The sequence below is a fragment of the Bos indicus genome, chromosome 1 (assembly GCF_029378745.1).
Source record: "Bos indicus isolate NIAB-ARS_2022 breed Sahiwal x Tharparkar chromosome 1, NIAB-ARS_B.indTharparkar_mat_pri_1.0, whole genome shotgun sequence".
Taxonomy (NCBI): Eukaryota; Metazoa; Chordata; class Mammalia; order Artiodactyla; family Bovidae; genus Bos; species Bos indicus.
The window spans coordinates 82495144-82520625 of record NC_091760.1 but is presented as its reverse complement, the minus strand read 5'-3'; the positions used below and the strand labels follow the sequence as shown (position 1 = coordinate 82520625).

General features: G+C 39.1%; 1 protein-coding gene across 1 annotated transcript in view; it reads right to left on the bottom strand.

Moving 5' to 3' along the window:
• EHHADH (enoyl-CoA hydratase and 3-hydroxyacyl CoA dehydrogenase) overlaps positions 1–25482 on the bottom strand; it is a 54537-nt gene that overhangs the window by 17669 nt on the left and 11386 nt on the right. The window contains exons 3-5 of the mRNA XM_019958524.2: positions 20592–20764; positions 16096–16207; positions 6885–6989 (exon numbers count right to left, since the gene is read on the bottom strand). Of these exons, the coding sequence (XP_019814083.2) occupies positions 6885–6989; positions 16096–16207; positions 20592–20764 (390 nt within the window). The remainder of the gene's footprint in view (positions 1–6884; positions 6990–16095; positions 16208–20591; positions 20765–25482) is intronic.

Sequence of the window (25482 nt, the reverse complement as noted above, 5' to 3'; positions counted from 1 at the left end):
AAACTGCAATTTTTTTTCAAAACTGGCTCCAACTGCAACACTGACCACTGGAAATTTCCTTCCTTCTCAACTTGCCTATTGCATGTGGAAACTAAATAAGTATTCTCTCTCTCTCTCTCTTTTTTTTTTTTTGCAGACTCATAATTTATTACTATAGCTTAAAAAAATTTTTTTTAATTGGAAGATAATTGCTTTACAATATTGTGTTGGTTTCTGCCATACATCAACATGAATCATATATAAGTAAGTGTTCTTAATCCTTTCCTTTTGTTCTTTTTGTAGGTCAACATTTCAGCAGTGCGGGGTGAGGGTAATGATGGGGGTGAGAATAGGTTGAATTAATGAAATATTTTTACAAATGGAGAAAGAGAACTCAAAAATTTTACATGTACTTTTTAAAATTGACATTTAATTCACATACAATGAAAGTCACCATTTCAAAGTTTATAATTCACGAGTTTTTAGTATAATCACAAGGTATGCAACCACACATGTATGTTTTTCAACCATGCCTTTCAGACTGCTTTACTAATTTTTAATTTAAAGAACATCAGGAACCTCAAAAACATCATGCTCAGTGAGAGAAACCAGACACAAAAGATCACATGCTATATGAAATTCTAAAAAACAAGACTATAGTAACAGAAAACAGGCCAGTGGTCATCTATGGCCAAGGGCAGGGGAAGGAATCTACTTAAAAGAGGCAGGAGCATACTTTTTAGAGTGACTGAACCGTATCTTGATTGTAGCAGGGCCACACAACTGTACATTACTACAAAAATTCATCAAATTGCTACGTTTAAACTGGGTGACTTTTACTGTGTGTAGATTACACCTCAAGCTGGAAAAATCAAAACAAAAGCAAAAATCATTTTTGAAATTTTTGGGGGGAAACAAGTTATTTTCATTTTTGTGTATTTTCTTTACATTTTTGTCAGCATTCATAACACACTATGTAGCTCTAAGTATAGAATCGGGAAGATCCCCTGGAGGAGGGATGGCAACCCACTCCAGTATTCTTGCCTGGAGAATCCCCATGGACAGAGGAGCCTGGCGCCGGCTACAGTCCATGGGGTCGCAAAGAGTCGGACACGACTGAGTGACAGCACAGCACATACGTAATTTTGTATTTAGACACTTTATATCACAATTTCACATTTCTACCAAATTTTGATGATTATAATTTAAGATACACAATTGTCCAAAGCTCATAACCATTCCCCTACTGTTAACAGGTAAATTACCAAATTTTAAAGCAAATGATTCCTCTTCAATATTTGGATGCCACCAAGTGGACAAACTGTGTAATATTACGGAGATTGAGTAGGCCATTTTATACATTAAGAAAATAATACTTTAATGTTAAAATTTTTATTTAAAATTAATTTAAAATTTTTTATTAATTATAAGATATAAATGATTATGATTTTATTCATTTTAAAATAAATGATTTTATTAATTATAAGATTATTATATAAATGTACCAGACCATGATCCCCATCTATCTCTTGAAGTAACTTAACTCTCAAATCTGAATTTCCAGAAGTTAAAGAAAAGAACTTCCTGTTGAAATCATGTCCTTAACAAACGAAAACCACAGGTGAGAAATGATAGACATGGGTCTATCTTAAACCCCAAACCAAAAACCATTTAGGGACCCCACAAATGCAAACAGCCTTTCCTGTAGGCCAATTGACTTCTAACAAAACAATAAGTGCTCTCAGGAGGCACAACAACACCAGATGAAACTGTGGTGAAGATTATCTGGAAAGAAGAGAAAGACGGCAGGAAACTCATTCCCCTTTGGGCAAAGCCTCGCTAACTCTCTTTAGAGTCACCAGTATTTTCTCCTCACAGTCCCTGGCCTCTCCAGTTTAAGCTTTCACTATTGAAATGAAACAGTAAGTGGTTAGAGTCACAAAAAGAAAGATTATTTCAGGGAAGTGTTTGGTCCCTGCCAGGGTGGACAAAAGAAGGACTTTTTCAAAGAAGGCTTTGAGTGACACTGAGCCATTACCTGCCACCAGCTGGGGAGATGAACACGCTGCTCTGCCTGTGGCCCAGCATTCCTTCCAATTATTTTTTCTGACTCTCTTTAACCCTCTCCACCTTGCTGGCAACCTCCATAAATTGAAAAGGAACATTTTTTAAAGAAAGAAAAAAAAGCATCTAGGAATGTCATAAGTCCATGACGTGAGAAACCAGTGAGAGAGAAAACCAAGAGTCAGAACCATGGCTTTATTGTGGCAAATTATGCAGCCTGCCTTCTAATTGCTGAAATGTTTGTTTGCATGGCTTTTCTTATTCTTTTTTTCTTCTTTTTTAAATGCTTTGGCCATACCACAAGGCATGGGGGATCTTGCTTCCCCAACTCTCTCCGATGAGAACCTGCATTGCAAACGGAGTCTTAACCACTGGACCACCAAGGGAAGTCCTGCTTGTTCTTCTTAAATTTTAATTGTACTTATTAATAGAACATATACTCATTCAATAAAAATTCAAAAGGTACAGAAGAATAAAAAGAGACATCTCCTCTGACTGCTTCTGCTGGCTAGCTAGCCCCATTCTCAGAGGCAACCGTCAATCTTTTCTTGTGAATCCTTACAGAAGTATCCTATACATAAACAGTTACAAACACACCTTCTCTCTGTATAGACATTCAATCCCCCCTTTTTTGTTACACAAATGTTGAACAACTGTACACATGATTCTTTTTTTTATTTTATTCTAATTGGAGGCTAATTACTTTACAATATTGTAGTAGTTTTTGCCATACATTGACATGAATCAGCCATGGGTGTACATGTGTTCCCCATCCTGAAACCCCCTTCCGCCTCCCTCCCCATCCCATCCCTCTGGGTCATCCCAGGGCACCAGCCCTGAGCACCCTGTCTCATGCATTAAACCTGGACTGGCAATCTATTTCACATATGATAATATACAGGTTTCAATGCTATTCTCTCAAATAATCCCACCCTCGCCTTCTCCCACAGAGACCAAAAGTCTGTTCTTTACATCTGTGTCTCTTTTGCTGTCTTGCATACAGGGTCATCGTTATCATCTTTCTAAATTCCATGTATACGCGTTAATATACTGTATTGGTGTTTTTCTTTCTGACTTATTTGGCTCTGTATAATAGACTCCAGTTTCATCCACCTCATTAGAACTGATTCAAATGCATTCGTTTTAATAGCTAAGTAATATTCCATTGTGTATATGTACCACAGCTTTCTTATCCATTCGTCTGCCGATGGACGTCTAGGTTGCTTCCACGTCCTGGCTATTGTAAACAGTGCTGTGATGAACATTGGGGTACATGTGTCTCTTTCGATTCTGGTTTCCTCAGTGTGTATGCCCAGCAGTGGGATTGCTGGGTCATATGGCAGTTCTATTTCCAGTTTTTTAAGGAATCTCCACACTGTTCTCCATAGTGGCTGTACTAGTTTGCATTCCCAAGAACAGTCTAAGAGGGTTCCTTTTCCTCCACACCCTCTCCAGCATTTATTGTTTGTAGACTTTTTGATAGAGGCCATTCTGACTGGAGTGAGATGGTACCTCATTGTGGTTTTGATTTGCATTTCTCTGATAATGAGTAATGTTGAACATCTTTTCATGTGTTTGTTAGCCATCTGTATGTCTTTGGAGAAATGTCTGTTTAGTTCTTTGACCCATTTTTTTGATTGGATCACTTATTTTTCTGGAATTGAGCTGCAAGAGTTGCTTGTATATTTTTGAGATTAATTCTTTGTCAGTTGCCTCATTTGCTATTATTTTCTCCCATTCTGAAGGCTGTCTTTTCACCTTGCTTATAGGTTCCTTTGTTATGCAAAAGCTTTTAAGTTTAATTAGGTCCCATTTGTTTATTTTTGCTTTTATTTCCATTACTCTGGAAGGTGGGTCATAAAGGATCCTGCTATGATTTACGTCAGAGAGTGTTTTGCCTATGTTTTCCTCTAGGAGTTTTACAGTTTCTGGTCTTACATTTAGATCTTTAATCCATTTTGAGTTTATTTTTGTGTATGGTGTTAGAGAGCATTCTAGTTTCATTCTTTTACAAGTGGTTGACCAGTTTTCCCAGCACCACTTATTAAAGAGATTATCTTTTCTCCATAGTATATTCCTGCCTCCTTTGTCAAAGATAAGACATCCATAGGTGCACTGATTTATCTCTGGGCTTTCTATTTTGTTCCATTGATCTATGTTTCTGTCTTTGTGCAAGTACACATGATTCTTTTTTCATTTAACAATACAATATATACTGTGGCAATCATACCATGTCAATACATAGAGTTTCTCATTCATTTTATTTTTTATTTTTATATACATAAGTTTAAGTTTAGTCGCCCAGTCATGTCTGACTCTTTGCGACCCCATGGACTATAGCCTACCAGGCTCCTCTGTCCACGGGATTTTCCAGACAAGAGTACTGGAGTGGATTGCCATTTCCTTCTCGTTGGATTGCCATTTCCTTCTCCAGAGGATCTTCCCAACCCAAAGATCTAATCCAAGTTTCCCACATTGTAGGCAGAGGCTTTACCATCTGAGCCACCAGGGAAGTATATACATATCAGCTCAGTTCAGTTCAGTTGATCAGTCGAGTCCGACTCTTTGCAACCCCATGGACTGCAGCACATCAGGCCTCCCTGTCCATCATCAACTCCTGGAGTTTACTTAAACTCATGTTCATTGAGTTGGTGATGCCATCCAACCATTTCACCCTCTGTCGTCCCCTTCTCCTCCTGCCTTCAATCTTTCCCAGCATCAGGGTCTTTTCCAGTGAGTCAGTTCTTCACATCAGGTGGCCAAAGTATTGGAGTTTCAGCTTCAACATCAGTCCTTCCAATGAACATTCAGGACTGATTTCCTTTAGGATGGACTGGTTGGATCTCCTTGCAGTCCAAGGGACTCTCAAGAGTCTTCTCCAACACCACAGTTCAAAAACATCAATTCTTTGGCGCTCAGCTTTCTTTATAATCCAACTCTCACATCCATACATGACCACTGGAAAAACCATAGCCTTGACTAGATGGATCTTTGTTGGCAAAGTAATGTCTCTGCTTTTTAACATCCTGTCTAGGTTGGTCATAATTTTTCTTGCAAGGAGTAAGTGTCTTTGTATTTCATGGCTGCAGTCACCATCTGCAGTGATTTGGAGCCCCCCAAAATAAAGTCTGCCACTGTTTCCACTGTTTCTCCATCTATTTGCCATGAAGTGATGGGACCAGATGCCATGATTTTAGTTTTCTGAATGTTGAGCTTTAAACCAACTTTTTCCACTCTCCTCTTTCACTTTCAAGAGGAGCCTCAACTAAGAGGCTCTTTAGTTCCTCTTCACTTTCTGCCATAAGGGTCGTGTCAATGGCAACCCACTCCAGTACTCTTGCCTGGAGAATCCCAGGGACAGGGGAGCCTTGTGGGCTGCTGTCTATGGGGTCACACAGAGTCGGACACGACTGAAGTGACTTAGCAGCAGCAGCAGCAGCATCTGCATATCTGAGGTTATTAATATTTCTCCCAGCAATCTTGATTCCAGCTTGTGCTTCATCCAGCCCAGCTTGTGCTTCATCCAGCCCAGTATTTCTCATTATGTACCCGCATGTAAGTTAAAGAAGCAGGGTGACAATATACAGCCTTGACATACTCCTTTCCCAATTTGGAACCAGTCTGTTTTTCCATGTCCAGTTCTAACTGTTGCTTCCTGACCTGCATACAAATTTCTCAAGAGGCAGGTCAGGTGGTCTGGTATTCCCATCTCTTGAAGAATTTTCCAGTTTATTGTGATCCACACAGTCAAAGGCTTTGGCATAGTCAATAAAGCAGAAATAGATGTTTTTCTGGAACTCTCTTGCTTTTTTGATGATCCAGCGGATGTTGGCAATTTGATCTCTGGTTCCTCTGCCTTTTCTAAAACCAGCTTGAACATCTGGAAGTTCACAGTTCACATACTGTTGAAGCCTGGCTTGGAGAATTTTGAGCATTGCTTTGCTAGCGTGTGAGATGAGTGCAATTGTGCGGTAGTTTGAGCATTCTTTGGCATTGCCTTTCTTTGGGATTGGAATGAAAACTGACCTTTTCCAGTCCTGTGGCCACTGCTGAGTTTTCCAAATTTACTGGCATATTGAGTGCAGCACTTTCACAGCATCATCTTTCAGGATTTGAAATAGCTCAACTGGAATTCCATCACTGACACTAGCTTTGTTCATAGTCATGCTTCCTAAGGTCCACTTGACTTCACATTCTAGGATGTCTGGCTATAGGTGAGTGATCACACCATCGTGATTATCTTGGTCATGAAGATCTTTTTTGTACAGTTCTTCTGTGTATTCTTGCCACCTCTTCTTAATATCTTCCGCTTCTGTTAGGTCCATACCATTTCTGTCCTTTGTTGAGCCCATCTTTGCATGAAATATTCCTTTGGTATCTCTAATTTTCTTGAAGATATCTCTAGTCTTTCCCACTCTATTTTTCTCTATTTCTTTTCACCCATCACTGAGGAAGGCCTTCTTATCTCTCCTTGATATTCTTTGGAACTCTGCATTCAAATGCTTATATCTTTCCTTTTCTCCTTTGCTTTTGGCTTCTCTTCTTTTTACAGCTGTTTGTATCGTCTCCTCAGAGAGCCATTTTTTTTTTTTTTTTGGTATATAGGCTTAGTTGCCCTGCGGCACGGCATGTGGGATCTTCCTGGACCAGGATTGAACCCATGTCTCCTGCATTGGCAGGCAGATTCTTTACCACTTAACCACCAGGGAGGCCTTCTCATTCATTTTAAATCTGTATCATATTCTGTTTGGACATGCCATAAAATATTTAAGGAGTACCATATTAAGATGGACATTTAACTTATTTCCAAACTTGTGCTAGTTTTATTATTATCTTCTTACCTGAAATTCTCTGGGCAAATTTGATCGATTCTTCAATTGGGTCTGAGTTCACAATTTTATCTATAATACCCAGCTTAAGTGCTTCATTTGCTGAAATATGTCTTCCTAAAAGAAAACAAAATAAAACAGAACAATGTGAGATTAAAGCAAAAGCACCATTCTCTCTAGTAGGAAGTTCATTTGTCCTAGATAAACATCTATTACAAAATAAATAAGCACTACACTGATTGTTACAGGGAAAATTACTGCAGACGTAATCGGAAAACTTGGATTCAATTTCCAACTCTACCTATGCTATTTGTGTGAGCTATACTAGAACCATAATTTCTTCATTGGTAAATGACAATAATTATGCTTACCTGAGTAATTATGAATATTAAGTGAAAATAAAACATTTTCCTTTTATTCTTTAAATCTCCATAGAAGCACTTTATAAATTTTAAATCTCTATACAACATATAAGAGGATTGAGTCTTTATAATAATACAGTTAAAAAATAATAAAGGTAGTAAGAAAAGAGCAGTTGTAGTACTATCTGTTCTTATACTAACATATACCAAGTGTTGCCACTGATTATGAAGAGTCCTCAAACGTAAATATAGTTGGATTGACTGTGGGAAAGCATTATTAAGTTGATATTGTATAAGATATAATCAAAATATCACAGGAAAATAGGATGGACCTTTGTGTATTTTGGCTACCCAGCATCTCAACTCCTTCCTTAGTTTGTGAAATTGCTAATGTGTGAGCTTTGGAACCAAAAAGGAATGTAAAAAAGAAGTAGAGATGATCAGACAATTGTTTCTTCAGACCTGGCATCAGGATGTGGCCCATAATCCCAAACTGGACAAATGGAGGGCTTAATTGATGGTTTTCAGCTGAAGTAAACAACAGCTGGTGGAGATGGTGGTGCCAGGAGCACCTCCTGTCCAGAGGTGGCGCTGGCAGCCTCTGGTATAATAATAGATTGGAAGCTCTCGGGGCTTACAGGAATTTGATGAGGGTTATCATCACTCTCAAGTTCCTCAACGGGTATAAATATGTAATTTGATCTGCATACTCTGAAGTAGGACGTTAAGGAATATAAGCATTCCTCAACACAAGGGCAGAAGGAGAGACAGTGACACACAGCTCGCTTGCCAGCATCATCTGTGCTTCTGAAGTGTTTGTGCGAGCTAACTTGCTTCAGCTGTATCCAACTCTTTGCGACCCCATGGACTGTAGGTTGTAGGCCAGGCTCGTCTGTCCATGGGATTCTCCAGGCAAGAATACTGGAGTGGGTTGCCACATTCTTCTGTAGAGGATCTTCCCAACCCAGGAATCGAACCTGCATCTCTTGTGTCTCCTGCATTGGCAGGTGGGTTCTTTACCACTAGCACCACCTTGGCCTTCTGAAGAGCAAGCACCAAATCAGTCTTGCAGGCACAACTCCTCCACAGTCTTTGCTGCTCTTTCAGAGTGTTGGTGGATGCCATCTCCAAAGCAAACCCTTCATTCCTGGTTCTTATTAGTGCTTCAGCGAGCTAACAATGGGTTTTCTTGATCAGATAGACAATTCAATGATTTTGGGCAGGGGTCACTCTGTAACAGCAATATTTGGGCAGTCTGCTGGAAATGCCTCTGAAGGCAGGCCTCCAGATCTCCTCCTGGGGTGAGGAGGACAGGGAGGAGTGGGTAAGTGGCTTCAAGGGTGAAGTCTCCCAGGTATAAAACCACTTAAGTGAGGGATGAGCAAATCAGACTCCCCACATTAAGGGGCCCAAAGAGACATAGAATGGAATATGAAAATGCAGCTACTAAAAGGATCTTTGGGGCAACTGAACAGCAGAGACAAGAGATACCCACAGGATGGACTGAAAATTCCTTCAGCTGTAATGATTTCTTCTGACCTGGATTTCACAAAAGTTGGGAGTACTGCTACTGTTTGTATGGAGTCAATGAGATTTCAGGTACTTTTATTCTGTTTCAAGGATCTGAAGAGACAGCTCTGTATATCCAACCCGAATGCTCATGCTGAGATTTGAACTTGTTCTTTCTTATGCTGCTCTGAGTGTAGACAATAACCACTGTTCAATCTAATGAGAGCCAAGCCTTGATCTACTACAAAGAGACTGGGGCAACTTGAAGTTGAGACTTCTCCAAGCCAGGTAATCTCATTTTTTTTTTCCAGTTTCCTTTGTGGCTTCTTTTCCAACGTTCAGAAAAAAATTTCTACACAGAACCCTTGCCAGATGCCATTTTAAAGTCCCCCTAAAATTATAGAGACTACTTAAAAACACAGGATGATTCTAATATTAGCATTCTTCTCATTCACTGTGACCTTTTCTGTGCAAATCAAAATCCATCATATTCTTACTGCTTTTACCTCTTCTCTTCATCATGTTAAAAATAGTGATATTTCTATAAGCAGCAGTGTTTTGAAAAAAGTGAATCCTAGATCACTTTTTTGCTTTTTGTCAAAGAAGCCAGGTTCCTTCCTGATTTCCTTCAAGATATCCTTGCATTTCAGGCTTAATACTGAAAGCAGGAACACACAATTCCTCAGTATTCCTCCAAATGCTTTAATTTCTTGTCAACATAAACCTTAGAATTCACAGACTCATTTCACACTGTTATGAATTCCCACCATATTTTATGCTTCTCTGCTTCCTTTCTATTTTGCCCTTTGCAGAATGAACCCTCTTGTGTGCTTTGAATTTCTGTAGTATGTTGGGTTGACTGTAAGCATTCTCTTGTGAATTCTGCATTAGGGACTTAGAACAGTTCACATTCTTAAAATTGCAGTTACCCTACATTGTAAATTAAAGCGATTTCTAATCTATTTTACTGAAGACAAGAAATTTAGTTTTCCTAACTCCCCTTTCAAGCTCTACAGAATTTATAACACCTCCTTATTTAAAGGCAAAAAAAAAGCCATTTTAGACTTTGGTCTAAATTATATATTAGTAACTATATAAATTATATGTTAGATTGCCAGGAGAAATATCAATAACCTCAGATATGCAGATGACACCACCCTTATGGCAGAAAGTTAAGAGAAACTAAAAAGCCTCTTGATGAAAGTGAAAAAGGAGAGTGAAGCTCAACATTCAGAAAACTAAGATCATGGCATCTGGTCCCATTACTTCATGGGAAATAGATGGGGAAACAGTGGAAACAGTATCAGACTTTATTTTGGGGGGCTCCAAAATCACTGCAGATGGTGATTGCAGCCATGAAATTACAAGATGCTTACTCCTTGGAAGGAAAGTTATGACCAACCAGGATAGCATATTCACAAGCAGAGACATTACTTTGCCAACAAAGGTCCATCTAGTCAAGGCTATGGTTTTTCCAGTAGTCATGTATGGATGTGAGAGTTGAACTGTAAAGAAAACTGAGTGTGGAAGAATTGATGCTTTTGAACTGTGGTGTTGAGAAGACTCTTGAGAGTCCCTTGGACTGCAAGGAGATCCAACCAGTCCATTCTGAAAGAGATCAGCCCTGGGATTTCTTTGGAAGGAATGATGCTAAAGCTGAGACTCCAGTACTTTGGCCACCTCATGCGAAGAGTTGACTCATTGGAAAAGACTTTGATGCTGGGAGGGATTGGGGACAGGAGGAGAAGGGGACGACAGAGGATGAGATGGCTGGATGGCATCACCAGCTCAATGGACTTGAGTTTGAGTGAACTCCAGGAATTGGTAATGGACAGGGAGGCCTGGCGTGCTGCGATTCATGGGGTTGCAAAGAGTCGGAGACGACTGAGCGACTGAACTGAACTGAACTGAACTGAATGATATATTAGTAATAATATAGACTCACATTATTTTCTAATTTGGACCATGTGTGCACAGTTCTGTATTGTGGTTTCTGTGTCAAAGTGTTTTGATTAGCAGTTCTCAAAATTTTCAGTCTTAGGACCCCTTTGTACTCTTAAAAATTATGGAATAATCTAAAGAGCTTTTGTTTATGTGGGTTATTTCTATCAATATTTACTATATTAGAAATTATAACTGAGAATTTTTAAATGTGCCTTTATTAAATCACTTTAAAATAATCATGATAGACCTGTTACATATAAACATAAATAATTTTATGCACATAATCCTACTTTAAGAATTTAGTGAGAAGAGTGTCATTGTTTTACATTTTTTTTAATTTCTTTAATTTCTGGTTTAATAGAAGATAGCTGGGTTTTCATTTCTGCTTCTTCATTCAATCTGTTTTGATACCACATGGCATAAAATAACCTCTTATTATTATGAAACCAGTTCTGACTTCAAGGACTGCCTCCCCTGCAGCCCCCTGTACCCAACACAATGGTCTTAGGTACACCTAGGAGTCTGTGGGTCACACTTTAACAACTCCTGATTTGGACCATATTTAAAGACCATGTAGCATCTTAGTATATGAATCCATACATTTAGAATTTATTTGTGGCTGGTGTGATTTTAGCTACTTTGAGAGTAACCTTTTGTTGTATTTTGTTTTTATCCTTTGGAAGCTTGCAGGATTCTATTTACTGAAAGTTTAAAATCTTTATCAAAACACAAGGCATTGAATTTCATCAGATTTTCCAGGAAAATGGTGTGCCTGCTAAAATACAATCTCTGATTCTTTTATGTATCTGAAGAGTTTCTTCCCTTTTTCCCTTTGATTATTGCTTCTCCCATTTTTGCTTGTGCTCTGGAAGCATTTATTATTCGTAGCAGAGACCTCTATTAGAGACCTTCCATGTCTGCTGCCTTCATTTACATTTCATGTATCTTTTAAAAAAATTCTTCTGAATTCTATAAGTGGGTCTCTATCCTCCATGTTGCTGATTCAGTAGTCTGTTCTATTGCATCCTTTTTTTAATGCTTCAAAAATTATTTTGGCTAACATATTGATTTTAAACAGGTTTTTTATTTAATAAATAATATATTTTCTTTTCTAATTCAGAATATTGTGAGTTTGCTAACCTTTTTCTTTTCTTTAATCTGTTTCAACAGACTCACATTTATGTTTCATTTTTCTAATGTCATAGAATATTTTCATAGATTTTAGGTTGAATTTTAAAGGTTTTGTCTGTTAGTTTGTCTTAGTCATGAAATAATGTTTGCTCATATGTATTTCTGGTGACTGGGAGCCCTGGGTACTAAAACTTGCCCTTAACATCTTGTTTGAATACAGAGAAAACCCACCTGGACCTAATTAAATCTGAAAGGCTGGCAGGATAAAGATGTCACTTGCAGTTTCTTCCCCAGTACCCTGGGTGCACTTCAGTGACCAAGGGAGATTGGACCTAGAAAACAGCAGCAGAAGGAAGGGCAAGGCACTTGTAGTTCTCCACATCTGAATGGATGGAAAACATCAGGGATGAACTGCAATGTGCCCAAGCACGTCTTTTGTGGTTACTGCTAAAGATTCAGTTGTTTTCAGATGGCATTTTAGGGAAATTGTGGAGAAGCAGCAGTTGTTGTAATTGATCCACTTTTCCAGAATTACCTCTCTCATGGTTTTCAGAAGAACAGAATAGGTTAGCTATTTACTCATTAATTTAATCTAAATTTATTTACATATTAATTTCCTACAGGGCAGTGCCTACAAAGCTGGTGTTTTTCCCCATTAACATCAGTAGGGAATCTTCAACTTCCAGTAACAACTTTTTTTTTTAGCATCCTTTCTCAGAAGAATGTTTTCCAGAAGCAAGACATCAGGAATCTAAAATAGGTCAGCAAACTGTGCTCCTTCCAGAGGCTAGGAGAGAGAATCCATTTCCGTGGCTTTTCTAGTCTCTGAAGGCTGCCCACATTTATTCTTCTCTTCCTCCATCTTCAAAGCCAATTTGTACCATCTTCTTTCCTCTCTGACCTCTCTCCTTCCACTTCTGAGGACCCTTGAGATAAGCTGGGCCCACCTAGAAAATCCAGAATAATCTCACATCTTAAGATTCTTAATTTAATCACATTTGCAAGGTCCCTTTTGAACATAAGGTAATATATTCACAAGTTCTAGGTATTAGGATGTGAACATCTTGGAGAGGGGCATTGTTATGCCTACCATAGTTACCATTTATAAAATATCTCCTAGGTGACAGGTACTCTACCAGAAGCATGTCATGTAATTTCATTATTACTTAGAACAACTGTGTGGTTGTTTTACTGATGAAAAAACGAAGACCAAGACAAGTTCAGACAATCTTGCTTCTAAATTCCAGGCCAGTCTATCCAACTGTCTACTTGACAACTCCACTTGGATGTCAAACTTCACACGTCCAAACTAAGCTCTTGCAATTCTTCCCTACAACCTGTTCTACAACAGAAATCCCCGTCTTGGTAATGGCACCATCCTTCCAGCCGCTCAGGCCATTTAAATCATTCTTCTCTCCCCTTTCTCTCACCTCTATATTTGATATGTCACAAAATCCTGGTTGGCTCAAAATATATCCAGAATTTGACCGTGTCTCATCATTTACATTGTTACCACTCAGGTCTACATTTCCATCATGGCTCCCTTGGATTATTAAAGCAGCCTTCTAACCAGTCTTCCTATTTTTGCCCTAACCTCCCATCAGTATATTTTCAATAGCCAGAGTGATCTTGTAAAACACATAAGTGACAGCATGTTACCCTTCTGCTCAAAATACTCCAACGCTTTTCTACCTCATTCGGCAGAAAAGTCAAAGTTCTCTCTATAATCTTCAAGGCCCAATAAGATGTGACTTCACCCTCAACTACTCTTTCCCTTACTCACCTCACTCTAGCTTCATTGACCTTCTTGCTATTCTTTGAAATTTCCGAGTAAGGCTTACCTCAGGGCTTGGTATTTGCTATTTTCTCCATGTGAAATATCTTCCACTAGATATTGGCAAAACAAGCTTCTTCCATCCCTCAGGTCTTCACTCACATTCATTTTGTAGGAAAGCCTTTCCTAGCTATCCTACCTATACAATTTTACCCACCCCCAGCCTATCATTTCACATTTCCCTTTTCTGCTTTATGTTTTCTCCTCAGCACTTGTCTCCATCTAATCGACCAGATATACTACTTACATAGTAGGTAGCCATGGCGTTTAGTAAGAGTACACAGCATGGTAGCTGGTCACCAAAGTGACCTGCCATGGTTTGACCTCTGGGTATTTAAGCTCCCCTCACAGGCTGAATAGGAAAGACTCATATAATCAATAGGATAATTCAGAAAAGATGGCATGGAACTCCAACACTAGGTCATAGAAGACACTGCAGTCTTTGCCTTGCCCCCTCTTGGACCAGTTACTCTAGAGGAAGCCAGGTTCCATGTTGTGAGGAGATACAGGAAACTCTAGGGAGAGGCCCACGTGGAAAGAAAATGAAGCCTTCTTCCACAGTCAACAGGAACCAGCCATCCATGTGACTGAGCCATCCCAGAAGTAGATCCTCCAGCCCCATTCAACTTTTCAGATGACTGTGGCCCCACTCAGTGTCTCGGCTACAATCTCAAGAGAACCCTGGAGCTAGAACTCAACTAAGCTGTTCCAAAATTACTGACCCACAGAAACAAGGGGAGAAAAAACACTGCCAATCAAACCATGACTCCAGTGAATGTAAGAGGCATCTTGAGTTCAAAGATGTGGATACCACTGTGCATTTTTGAACAGATGAAATACAATAATGATAAGTATTCTTATTGTTGTTGTTTTCTATACATAATCTCTATAAGGGCAGGAGTTTTGGTAGGTCTGATTTGCTGCTATAGGTCCACTGCCTGCAACAGGGCCCAACACATGAGAAAAAAATTAAACAGCTATTGCATGAGTAAATAAAACTGAACTTGTACAAAGCATACATGTTCATATGCAGCACAGCTGGGATTCAAGCTCAGGTCTTTAATTCTAAAGCTTGTGCTTTTTTTATTGCGTATTCCGTGGGATACAGTCTGTTATCAAGATGTTCATCTTATTTTTACTCAATCCTCCTCTTTTACTAGAAAGTCAGATGTAGGAATAATAATGTATAGCTAACATGTATTACCATGTCTAGGACTGTTCTAAGAACACTGTATTCATTAATGCATCTGATCTTCATCATATCACCATATGGTAAGCACTGCTGTTATATACATTTATGAGGAAACTAAGGCACAGAGAGGTAAAGTGATTGACTCAAGGTCTCACATTATTTCTGTTTGGAGTAAACAGTGATGCATGCACTATCTTCCAACCTTACTTCAACTGGAAATATCTTTTATGTCTTTTAATATTTGGTAAATGCAGGGTCTCTAAGGGCTTCTTTAGTGGCTCAGCTGGTAAATCCTGAACCCCCCTCCCACCTCCCTCCCCATACCATCCCTCTGGGTCATCCCAGTGCACCAGCCCCAAGCTTCCTGTATCCTGCATCGAACCTGGACTGGCGATTCGTTTCTTATATGATATTATACATGTTTCAATGCCATTCTCCCAAATCATCCCCCCCTCCCTCTCCCACAGAGTCCAAAAGACTGTTCTATACATCTGTGTCTCTTTTGCTATCTCGCATACAAGGTTATCATTACCATCTTTCTAAATTCCATATATATGCATTAGTATACTGTATTGGTGTTTTTCTTTCTGGCTTACTTCACCCTGTATAATCGGCTCCAGTTTCATCCACTTCATTAGAACTGATCCAAATGTATTCTTTTTAATGGCTGAGTAATACTCCATTGTGTATATGTACCACAGGTTTCTTATTCATTCATCTGCTGATGAACATCTAGGTTGGTTCCATGTCCTGGCTATTATAAACAATGCTGCAATGAACATTGGGGTACATGTGTCTCTTTCAATTCTGGTTTCCTCAGTGTGTATGCCCAGCAGTGGGATTGCTAGATTGTATGGCAGTTCTATTTCCAATTTTTTAAGGAATCTCCACACTGTTCTCCATAGTGGCTGTACTAGTTTGCATTCCCACCAACAGTGTAAGAGGGTTCCCTTTTCTCCACATCCTCTCCAGCATTTATTGCTTGTAGACTTTTGGATTGCAGCCATTCTGACTGGCGTGAAATGGTACCTCATTGTGATTTTGATTTGCATTTCTCTAATAATGGTAACTTTTGAGAAGCTCTCAGGAAAGATATTCTTTCCATTTTACAGATGAGAAAACTGACATCAAAGAAGTTAAAGTATCCTCTTAACATTACATGGGTAGAAGACTATCAAGCCAGAATGTTTCTAAATCCTTGTCTATTTCCTCACATTGATCCAGGCTGCCATTGGCAGAGTTAGTACTCACCTGAGATAATCAAGTCAAGTGCAGCAGGCACTCCAACAAGTCTGGGGAGAAGCTGGGTTCCTCTTGCACCAGGAAGGATTCCTAGTGTGACTTCTGGGAAGCCAACTTGAGCCTATCAAAGATTGAAGGCATAAAGGTCATTAGAATGAGATGACACATTCAGAGTCAAGGCAAGCATTCCCTTGGGTTTCTCACACCCTCAAAAACATTGTTGCACAGAATTCAGTGAAAGTTTCTACAGAGAAAATCAGTGTATACCCTCTCCTTTAATTAACAGCATAAACAGAACTGTGCCATCACTAAGTCTTCATGTTGAAACACATCCCTAGCTCCTTATACATTTTTTTCTCTGACTCTATTATGACCTGTCTCAGCCAACCCAAACAATAATCTCCAGAAACAGCTCTATGGAGCCCTGAAAGAGCCAAGCAGCCAAGAAATTACAAATACAATCCAAAAATTGGGAGAGAATATTTTCTAATCATATGTCTGGAATATATAAAGAACTTTTAAAACTCAATAATAAAAACATAAATGATCCAATTAAAATGGGCAAAGCATCTGAAGAGACATTTCTCCAAAAAGATACAAATGGCTAATAAGCACGTGAAAAGATGTGCAATATCATTAGCCATCAGGGAAATACAAATCAAAACTACAAGACACCACTTCATAACCACTAGGATGGCTGGAATAAAAAAAAGACAGACAATAACAAGTTTTAGAGAGGATGTGGAGAATACAAAACTCTCATACATTGCTGGTGGGAATGTAAAATGCCACAGTCACTTTGGAAAACAATTTGGCAGTTTCTCAAAGATTAACCATAGAGTTTCCATATGACCCAGCTGATCCCATCCCTTCAAGGCTGACAGGGGAAAAGTAGAAACAGTGGTGGATTTTATTCTCTTGGGCTCCAAAATAACTGCAGATGATGACTTCAGCCATGAAATTAAAAGACACTTGCTCCTTAGAAGAAAAGCTATGACAAACCTAGATTGTGTATTAAAAAGCAGAGACATCACTTTGCCTACAAAGATTCATCTAGTCAAAGATGTGGTTTTTTCAGTAGTCATGTACAGATGTGAGAGTTGGACCATAAAGAAGGATGAGCTCTGAAGAACTAATGCTTTCAAATTGTGGTGCTGGAGAAGACTCTTGAGAGTCTCTTGGACAGCAAGGAGATCAAACCAGTCAATCCTAAAGGAAATCAACTCTAAATATTCATTAGAAGGACTGATGCTGAAGTTGAGGCTTCAGTACTTTGGCCAACTGATATGAAGAGCCAATTTATTGGAAAAGACCCTGATACTGGGAAAGATTGAGGGCAGGGGGAGAAGTGGGTGACAGAGGATGAGAAGCCTGGATGACACCACCGATTCAATGGACATGAGTTTGAGCAAACTCTGGGAGATAGTGAAGGACAGAGAAGCCTGGTGTGCTGCAATCCACGGGGTCACAAAGAGTCAGATATGACTTAGCAACTGAACAACAACTACCCAGCTATTCCACTCCTATATACATAACCCAAAGAAATGAAAACATGCCCACAAAAAAACACTTGTGTGAAAATTTTCATAGCATCATTGTTTATAAATCCAAGAAAGGAGAAACCATCCAAATGCCCATCAAATAATAAATGGATAAAGAAAATATGGTATATCCATAAAAAGAAATATTCAGTCATGGGAAGGAATGAAATACTAATGACATGCTACAATGAAAAAAATAATGCTGAGTGGAAAAAAACAGACACAATATATTTTATGGTTCCATTTTCATGAAATGTCTAGAATAGGCAAATCATATAGACAGAAAATAGATTAGTGGTTGCTGGGACTGGGGGAGAGGGAAACGGTGGGTTACTCCTAAACAGTGTGAAGTTTCTTTGGGGAGCAATGAGATATTCTAAAGTCAATTGTGGTATACACTGCATAACTCTGTGAATATACTAATATACTATTGTACTGTACATTTTAAATGAGTGAATTATATGGTATATGAATTATATGTAAGTGAAGCTATTGTATGGTATATGAATTATATGTAAGTGAAGTATAGAAAGGAAGGTAGGAAGGAAGGAAAGAAGAAAGGTAGGAAGAAAGAAAGTCAGGCAGCAACTCAATTCAGATGAGAGGGTGAGCTTGAGACCTTAATCACATGACTTGCCTAGTCTTAAAAGTGGCCAAAGCTCTGTTAGTCATTTCCCAGGTATAAGGATGGGAGGAGGAGGGTACTGAAATACAGACCGCCATTTATCCAAGCTGTGATGCCAACAGCTCCAATATACCTGGAATGTTTGAGTCTCTCTCACATGAGGCTTTCCTAGCTGTTAATCACCATTTTCCCCACCACTAGTCATCCCCATTCCCTGACTTATTATTACGTGTAACTTAGATCTGCATTCAGTGTTCAGAAGGTCATGATATAAGGAACACAGAAAAAGGAACACAAGATATGTGTCTTTATTTATGCATGTGTGCACACTAAGTTACTTCAGTCGTAGCTGACTCTTTTTGACCCCATGGACTATAGCCTGCCAGGCTCCTCTGTCCATGAGATTCTCTAGGCAAGAATACTAGAGTGGGTTGCCATCCCCTCCTCCAAGGGATCTTCCTGACCCAGGGATTGAACCAGAGTCTCCTGAGGCTCCTGCATTGCAGGCAGATTCTTTTACCTCTGAGCCACCAGGGAAGCTCATCTTTATTTATAAGTTGCATTAAAAAAATTAAAACAAAGGGAAAAGGTTAAATAAATTATGAATCTATTAGTATAAGAGGGGAAATCATATAACCATTTAAAATGATATTTTTAAGAAATATTTTCAATAAGATTAACAGTAAATTTCTCATCAGAAACTATGGAGGCCAGAAGGTAGTGGGATGACATGTCCAAAGTACTGAAAGAAAAATACTATCAACCAATAATTCTACTTCCAACAAAATTAGTCTTTAAAAATGAAGCCAAATTAAGACATTTTTCAGATAAATAAAAACTGAAATTGTTGCTAGCAGATCTGCCATACAAGAAATCCTTCAGCATAAAATGAAAAGACACTAGATGGTAACTTAAATCCATGTGAAAGAATAAAGAATACTGTTAAAGGGTAATTATATGGGTAAATCTAAAAGACAGTACTAATGTAATTAATTTTTTGCTTGTAATTCCTCTTTTTTCTCATCTGATCTAAAAGACCATTACATTAAGCAATAATAATATATTTATGTTTATGGGCATGCAATGTATAATGATATAATTTGTGACAATAACAATATAAAGCAAGTGTGTAACAGAACTGTAAGGGAGCAAATTTTTTGCATACTATTGAACCTAAGTTGGTATGAATCTGAACTAGTTTATTGCAAATTAAGATGTTAATTATAATCCCTAGGGCAACCACCACTAAGAAAATAACTAAAATATATACAGTAAAAGAAACGATAAGAGAATTTATCCATTTATCCATTACCAGAATTTATCCATTTAACACAAAGAAAAGTATTAATGGAGAAATTGAAGAATTAAAAGAAATATAAGATGTAGAAAACAAATAGAAAGGTGGCCAAAGTCCTTCCTCATCCGTAATTATGTTAAATGTAAATAAATAGTAGACAATGGTAGAATGGATAAAAAATATATAATAATAATTTAAATATGGTATTAGTAGAAAATAGAATACAAGTACAGTAAAATTCCATAGATTTTTTTTTAAAGAAAGGTTGCAAAGAAAAATAAATGTAAGAAAAAATGTTACACAGGAAAAGAATCAGAATGAAAAAAGATAAAATGTTAATAGCAGTTATTTCTGAACTGTGAGTTTATGGTGACTTTAATATAAAGATGACTTTATTATATTTTATAGTCTATTACAGTGATGAATATTACCTTTATTATCAGAAAATATATCACTTATAAAAATATTACTATTGTAAGGCAGGCATCACAAACTTCAATCTATATGTCTAATAACCTAAATTAAATCTATTTTCAGAAATAAATGGATTTACTAGTTGTGTGCTGTTTTCAATAGGAACTTGTCTTCTTAAGTACTAATAATTATGAGACCACAAAACTGAAATGTTTGAGATAGGAAATGAAAATTTAAATAAACATGCATACTCAGAAGTTATGTCCAAATATTTAATACTTCATCTGTATAAGCGTGGCTTAGTGAAATTTGATGTGGGCAACAGCACTGTACAGGAGTTCCCCTTTAGCTAGTGGTTCACAGGGAGGGCCGAGGGCTAGTGAAGGGTCAGTTACAGGCTCAGGGTAGCAGCTATTTATCAGCTAGAATGGACATAATTCAACATTTCAACAACCAGTGCCCCTATACTGGTATATAACAGCTGAACCCCAGTGCCAGAAATACCTGAGCGTTATCAACCAGTAAGCTAGCCATTTACAGTGATCACCTCTTACGCTTATGACAACATTAATGCTTGCTTTAAAGAAAAGCTCCCTACATAAATTCCTGTATGGATCCCCTCTCTTACCTCTGCATGGGCAATTCTATAGTGACAGCCCAGGGCCAGCTCCAGTCCCCCTCCTAAAGCCAACTTTTGGATAGCTGCCACCACAGGCTTCTTGTTTCTCTGTATTTCATCTACTATATCTCCCAGTTGTATGTCAAAGGTCTTATGAACTTTGAATTCTCTAATATCGGCACCTAAGAACACAGAGAAAAGGAAAAAAGAGAGCTGAGGAAGGCTGAGGCTTTGCTATTTAACAATAAACTATCAGATAGCACTTAAGGAATCTCAGAGCTCTTTGGATCCCTGAAACACTTTATTCTTTGGCTGCAGACGAAGTAAAGCAACAAGTAGCCTGAAAAATGCAGAATGATATGAAAGTCATCAAATATTTATTAGAAGTCCTGTAATCTAAAATCTGTTTTTCCATATGATAGTAATAACTCTACCTTCAGAAAAATTTGAAAGTTCAGAGAAAGGAAGCAAAGATTCTGAGATTGAGTTAGCCCCTCCTCATTTTTGGCATGATATCGCTCACCAACTCTCTTCACAGCCATTTAGACTTGTATCTTTTTTAAGGGCATCATTTATTACAATAAAACACCTCATAAAATGCAGATATATTTGTGAGTTATATGTTGATCAACCAGCTTAGAATTACATTTTTCTGATAGACTCTTTTGCAATCAATGAAAGTAACATTTACTCGTTTTCTTAGTTACAAAAATAATACTCATTATAAAGCGACTTCCCCCATGACTCAACAGGTAAAAATTCTGCCTGCAATGCAGGAGACACAGGAGATGCAGGTTGGATCCCTGGATTAGGAAGATCCCTTGGAGAAGGTAATGGCAACCCACTCCAGTATTCTTGCCTGGGAAATCCCATGGACAGAAGGAGCCTAGCTGGCTGAAGTCCATGGAGTTGCAAAGAATTGGACCACAACTGAGCAACTGTCAGGGAGTGTTTAACAGGAGGATTCCTACATTCTGTTTCTCATAAGTCCTTTGTTCCTTATCAAAATGGAACAGCACGCTGCTCCCAGGAACTGAGGTCATTGTGTGAGACAGGCTTGAATCTCCTTTAGTAAACATTCTCTTTGCGACAAAACTGCTTAGTCTCCATCCCCTTTCTTGAGATATGGGTTGTCTCCTGACCTTGTGACCATTATTCCCTTGTTCCCTTGGTAATGGTTGCTGTACATTTGGTTTTCTGATCTTTATCACTGTCGAAAGAAATTTCTTGTACAACAGCCTATATATACTCAAGAAAGATCATTAAAGCACCTTTGCTCCATCAGAGCTTGGGTCCCCGTGTCTTCCTTTCTTTCTTTCTCTCTCTCTCTCTCTTTCTCTGTCTCTCTCTCTCCGGCTAATTCTCTGGAGCATAGAAATCCGTCGTGCTCACTCTCCTGCCTGGGCTTCTAAGACCCTCTCGAGAAGGTGCTCTGTGCCTTCACCCCCTCGAGAGGGCCAGGTGCCTTCATAGGTCATGCAAGCCCTGTGTCAAGGGCTTTATTGGTTCTCTGCATAAACCAGGGAATATCAGCCTCTTTCTCTCTTTTACTTTCTTATCGCCAACTCCGGAACACCAGTCCATTAAAGGACCCCAACAAGTGGCTTCCAGAACAGGGACTCTGGTATACGTGGCATTTCGGATGTTGTCACTCCAGGCTTATTGACGTCAGGGCCTATTGAGGTTCGTAAGTACTAAGACATGGGTCAAATGGCTGGAAAGCCCCATCATTTCTCTACTTTACTTCACCATTTGTTTAAAGTTCAGGGAGTTCTGGTTTCACGCCAATGAATAGAAGCTTGCCTTCAAACAGTTCAGTTCAGTTCAGTCGCTCAGTCGTGTCCGACTCTTTGCGACCCCATGAATCACAGCACGCCAGGCCTCCCTGTTCATCACCAACTCCCAGAGTTCACTCAGACTCACATCCATCGAGTCAGTGATGCCATCCAGCCATCTCATCCTCTGTCGTCCCCTTCTCCTCCTGCCCCCAATCCCTCCCAGCATCAGAGTCTTTTCCAATGAGTCAACTCTTCGCATGAGGTGGCCAAAGTGCTGGAGTTTCAGCTTTAGCATCATTCCTTCCAAAGAAATCCCAGGGCTGATCTCCTTCAGAATGGACTGGTCAGATCTCCTTGCAGTCCAAGGGATTCTCAAGAGTCTTCTCAACACCACAGTTCAAAAGCATCAATTCTTCGGCACTCAGCTTTCTTCACAGTCCAACTCTCACATCCATACATGACCACTGGAAAAACCATAGCCTTGACTAGATGGACCTTTGTTGGCAAAGTAATGTCTCTGCTTTTGAATATGCTATCTAGGTTGATCATAACTTTCCTTCCAAGGAGTGTCTTTTAATTTCATGGCTGCAGTCACCATCTGCAGTGATTTTGGAGCCCTCCCCAAAAATAAAGTCTGACGCTGTTTCCACTGTTTTCCCATCTATTTCCCATGAAGTGACGGGACCAGATGCCATGATCTTTATTTTCTGAATGTTGATCTTTAAGCCAACTTTTTCACTCTCCTCTTTCACCTTCATCAATAGGCTTTCTAGTTCCTCTTCACTTTCTGCCAGAAGGGTGGTGTCATCTGCGTATCTGAGGTTATTGATATTTCTCCCAGCAATCTTGATTCCATCTTGTGTTTCTTCCAGCCCAGCATTTCTCATGATGTACACTGCACAGAAGTTAAATAAGCAGGGTGACAATATACGGTCTTGACATACTCCTTTTCCTATTTGGAACCAGTCTGTTGGTCCATGTCCAGTTCTAACTGTTGCTTCCTGACCTGCATATAGGTTTCTCAAGAGGCAGGTCAGGTAGTCTGGTATTCCCACCTCTTGAAGAATTTTCCACAGTTTATTGTGATCCTCACAGTCAAAGGCTTTGGCATAGTCAATACAGCAGAAATAGATGTTTTTCTGGAATTCTCTTGCTTTTTCGATGATCCAGCGGATGTTGGCAATTTGATCTCTGGTTCCTCTGCCTTGTCTAAAACCAGCTTGAACATCTGGAAGTTCATGGTTCACGTATTGCTGAAGCCTGGCTTGGAGAATTTTAAGCATTATTTTACTAGCGTGTGAGATGAGTGCAGTTGTGCGGAAGGTTGAGCATTCTTTGGCATTGCCTTTCTTTGGAATTGGAATGAAAACTTACCTTTTCCAGTCCTGTGGCCACTGCTGAGTTTTTCAAATTTGCTAGCATATTGAGTGCAGTACTTTCACAGCATCATCTTTCAAGATTTGAAATAGCTCAACTGGAATTCCATCACCTCCACTAGCTTTGTTCACAGTGAATCTTTCTAAGGCCCACTTGACTTCACATTCCAGGATTTCTGGCTTTAGGTCAGTTTTCACACTATCATGATTATCTTGGTCTTGAAGATCTTTTTTGTACAGTTCTTCTGTGTATTCCTGCCACCTCTTCTTAATATCTTCTGCTTCTGTTAGGTCCATGCCATTTCTGTCCTTTATCGAGCCCATCTTTGCATGAAATGTTCCCTTGGTATCTCTAATTTTCTTGAAGAGATCTCTAGTCTTTCCCTTTCTGTTGTTTTCCTCTATTTCTTTGCATTGCTTACTGAGGAGGCTTTCTTATCTCTCCTTGCTATTCTTTGGAACTCTGCATTCAGATGCTTATATCTTTCCTTTTCTCCTTTGCTTTTCGCTTCTCTTCTTTTCACAGCTATTTGTAAGGCCTCCCCAGACAGCTATTTTGCTTTTTTGCATTTCTTTTCCATGGGGATGGTATTGATCCCTGTCTCCTGTACAATGTCACAAACCTCCATCCATAGTTCATCAGGCACTCTATCATATCTACTGTATAATCATAAGGAATTTGATTTAGGTCATACCTGAATGGTCTAGTGGTTTTCCCTACTTTCTTCAATTTAAGTCTGAATTTGGCAGTAAGGAGTTCATGATCTGAGCCACAGTCAGCTCAGACTGTGACTTGTTTTTGCTGACTGTATAGAGTTTCTCCATCTTTGGCTGCAAAGAACATAATCAGTCTGATTTCAGTGTTGACCATCTGGTGATGTCCACGTGTAGAGTCTTCTCTTGTGTTGTTGGAAGAAGGTGTTTGCTATGACCAGTGCGTTCTTTTGGCAAAATTCTATTAGCCTTTGCCCTGCTTCATTCCATATTCCAAGGCCAAATCTGCCTGTTACTCCAGGTGTTTCTTGACTTCCTACTCTTGCATTCCAGTCCCCTATAATGAAAAGGACATCTTTTTTGGGTGTTAGTTCTAAAAGGTCTTGTAGGTCTTCATAGAACTGTTCAACTTCAGCTTCTTCAGCATTACTGGTTGGGGCATAGGCTTGGATTACTGTGATATTGAATGGTTTGCCCTGGAAACAAACAGAGATCATTCTGTCATTTTTGAGATTGCATCCAAGTACTGCATCTTGGACTCTTTTGTTGACCATGATGGCTACTCCTTTTCTTCTAAGGGATTCCTGCCCACACTAGTAGATATAATGGTCATCTGATTTAAATTCACCCATTCTGGTCCATTTTAGTTCGCTGATTCCTAGTATGTTGACGTTCACTCTTGCCATCTCCTGTTTGACCACTTCCAATTTGCCTTGATTCATGGACCTGACATTCCAGGTTCCTATGTAATATTGCTCTTTACAGCATTGGACCTTGCTTCTATCACCAGTCACATCCACAACAGGGTATTGTTTTTGCTTTGGCTTCATCCTTTCATTGTTTCTGGAGTTATTTCTCCACTGATCTCCAGTAGCATATTGGGCACCTACCGACCTGGCAAAAAATCCCATCATTTTGCCGTTACATACTGGTCATGGGGTTCTCAAGGCAAAAATACTGAAGTGGTTTGTCATTCCCTTCTCCAGTGCATTAGAATGTGCAGTAGAATATGATATTTATCTTTCTCTCTCT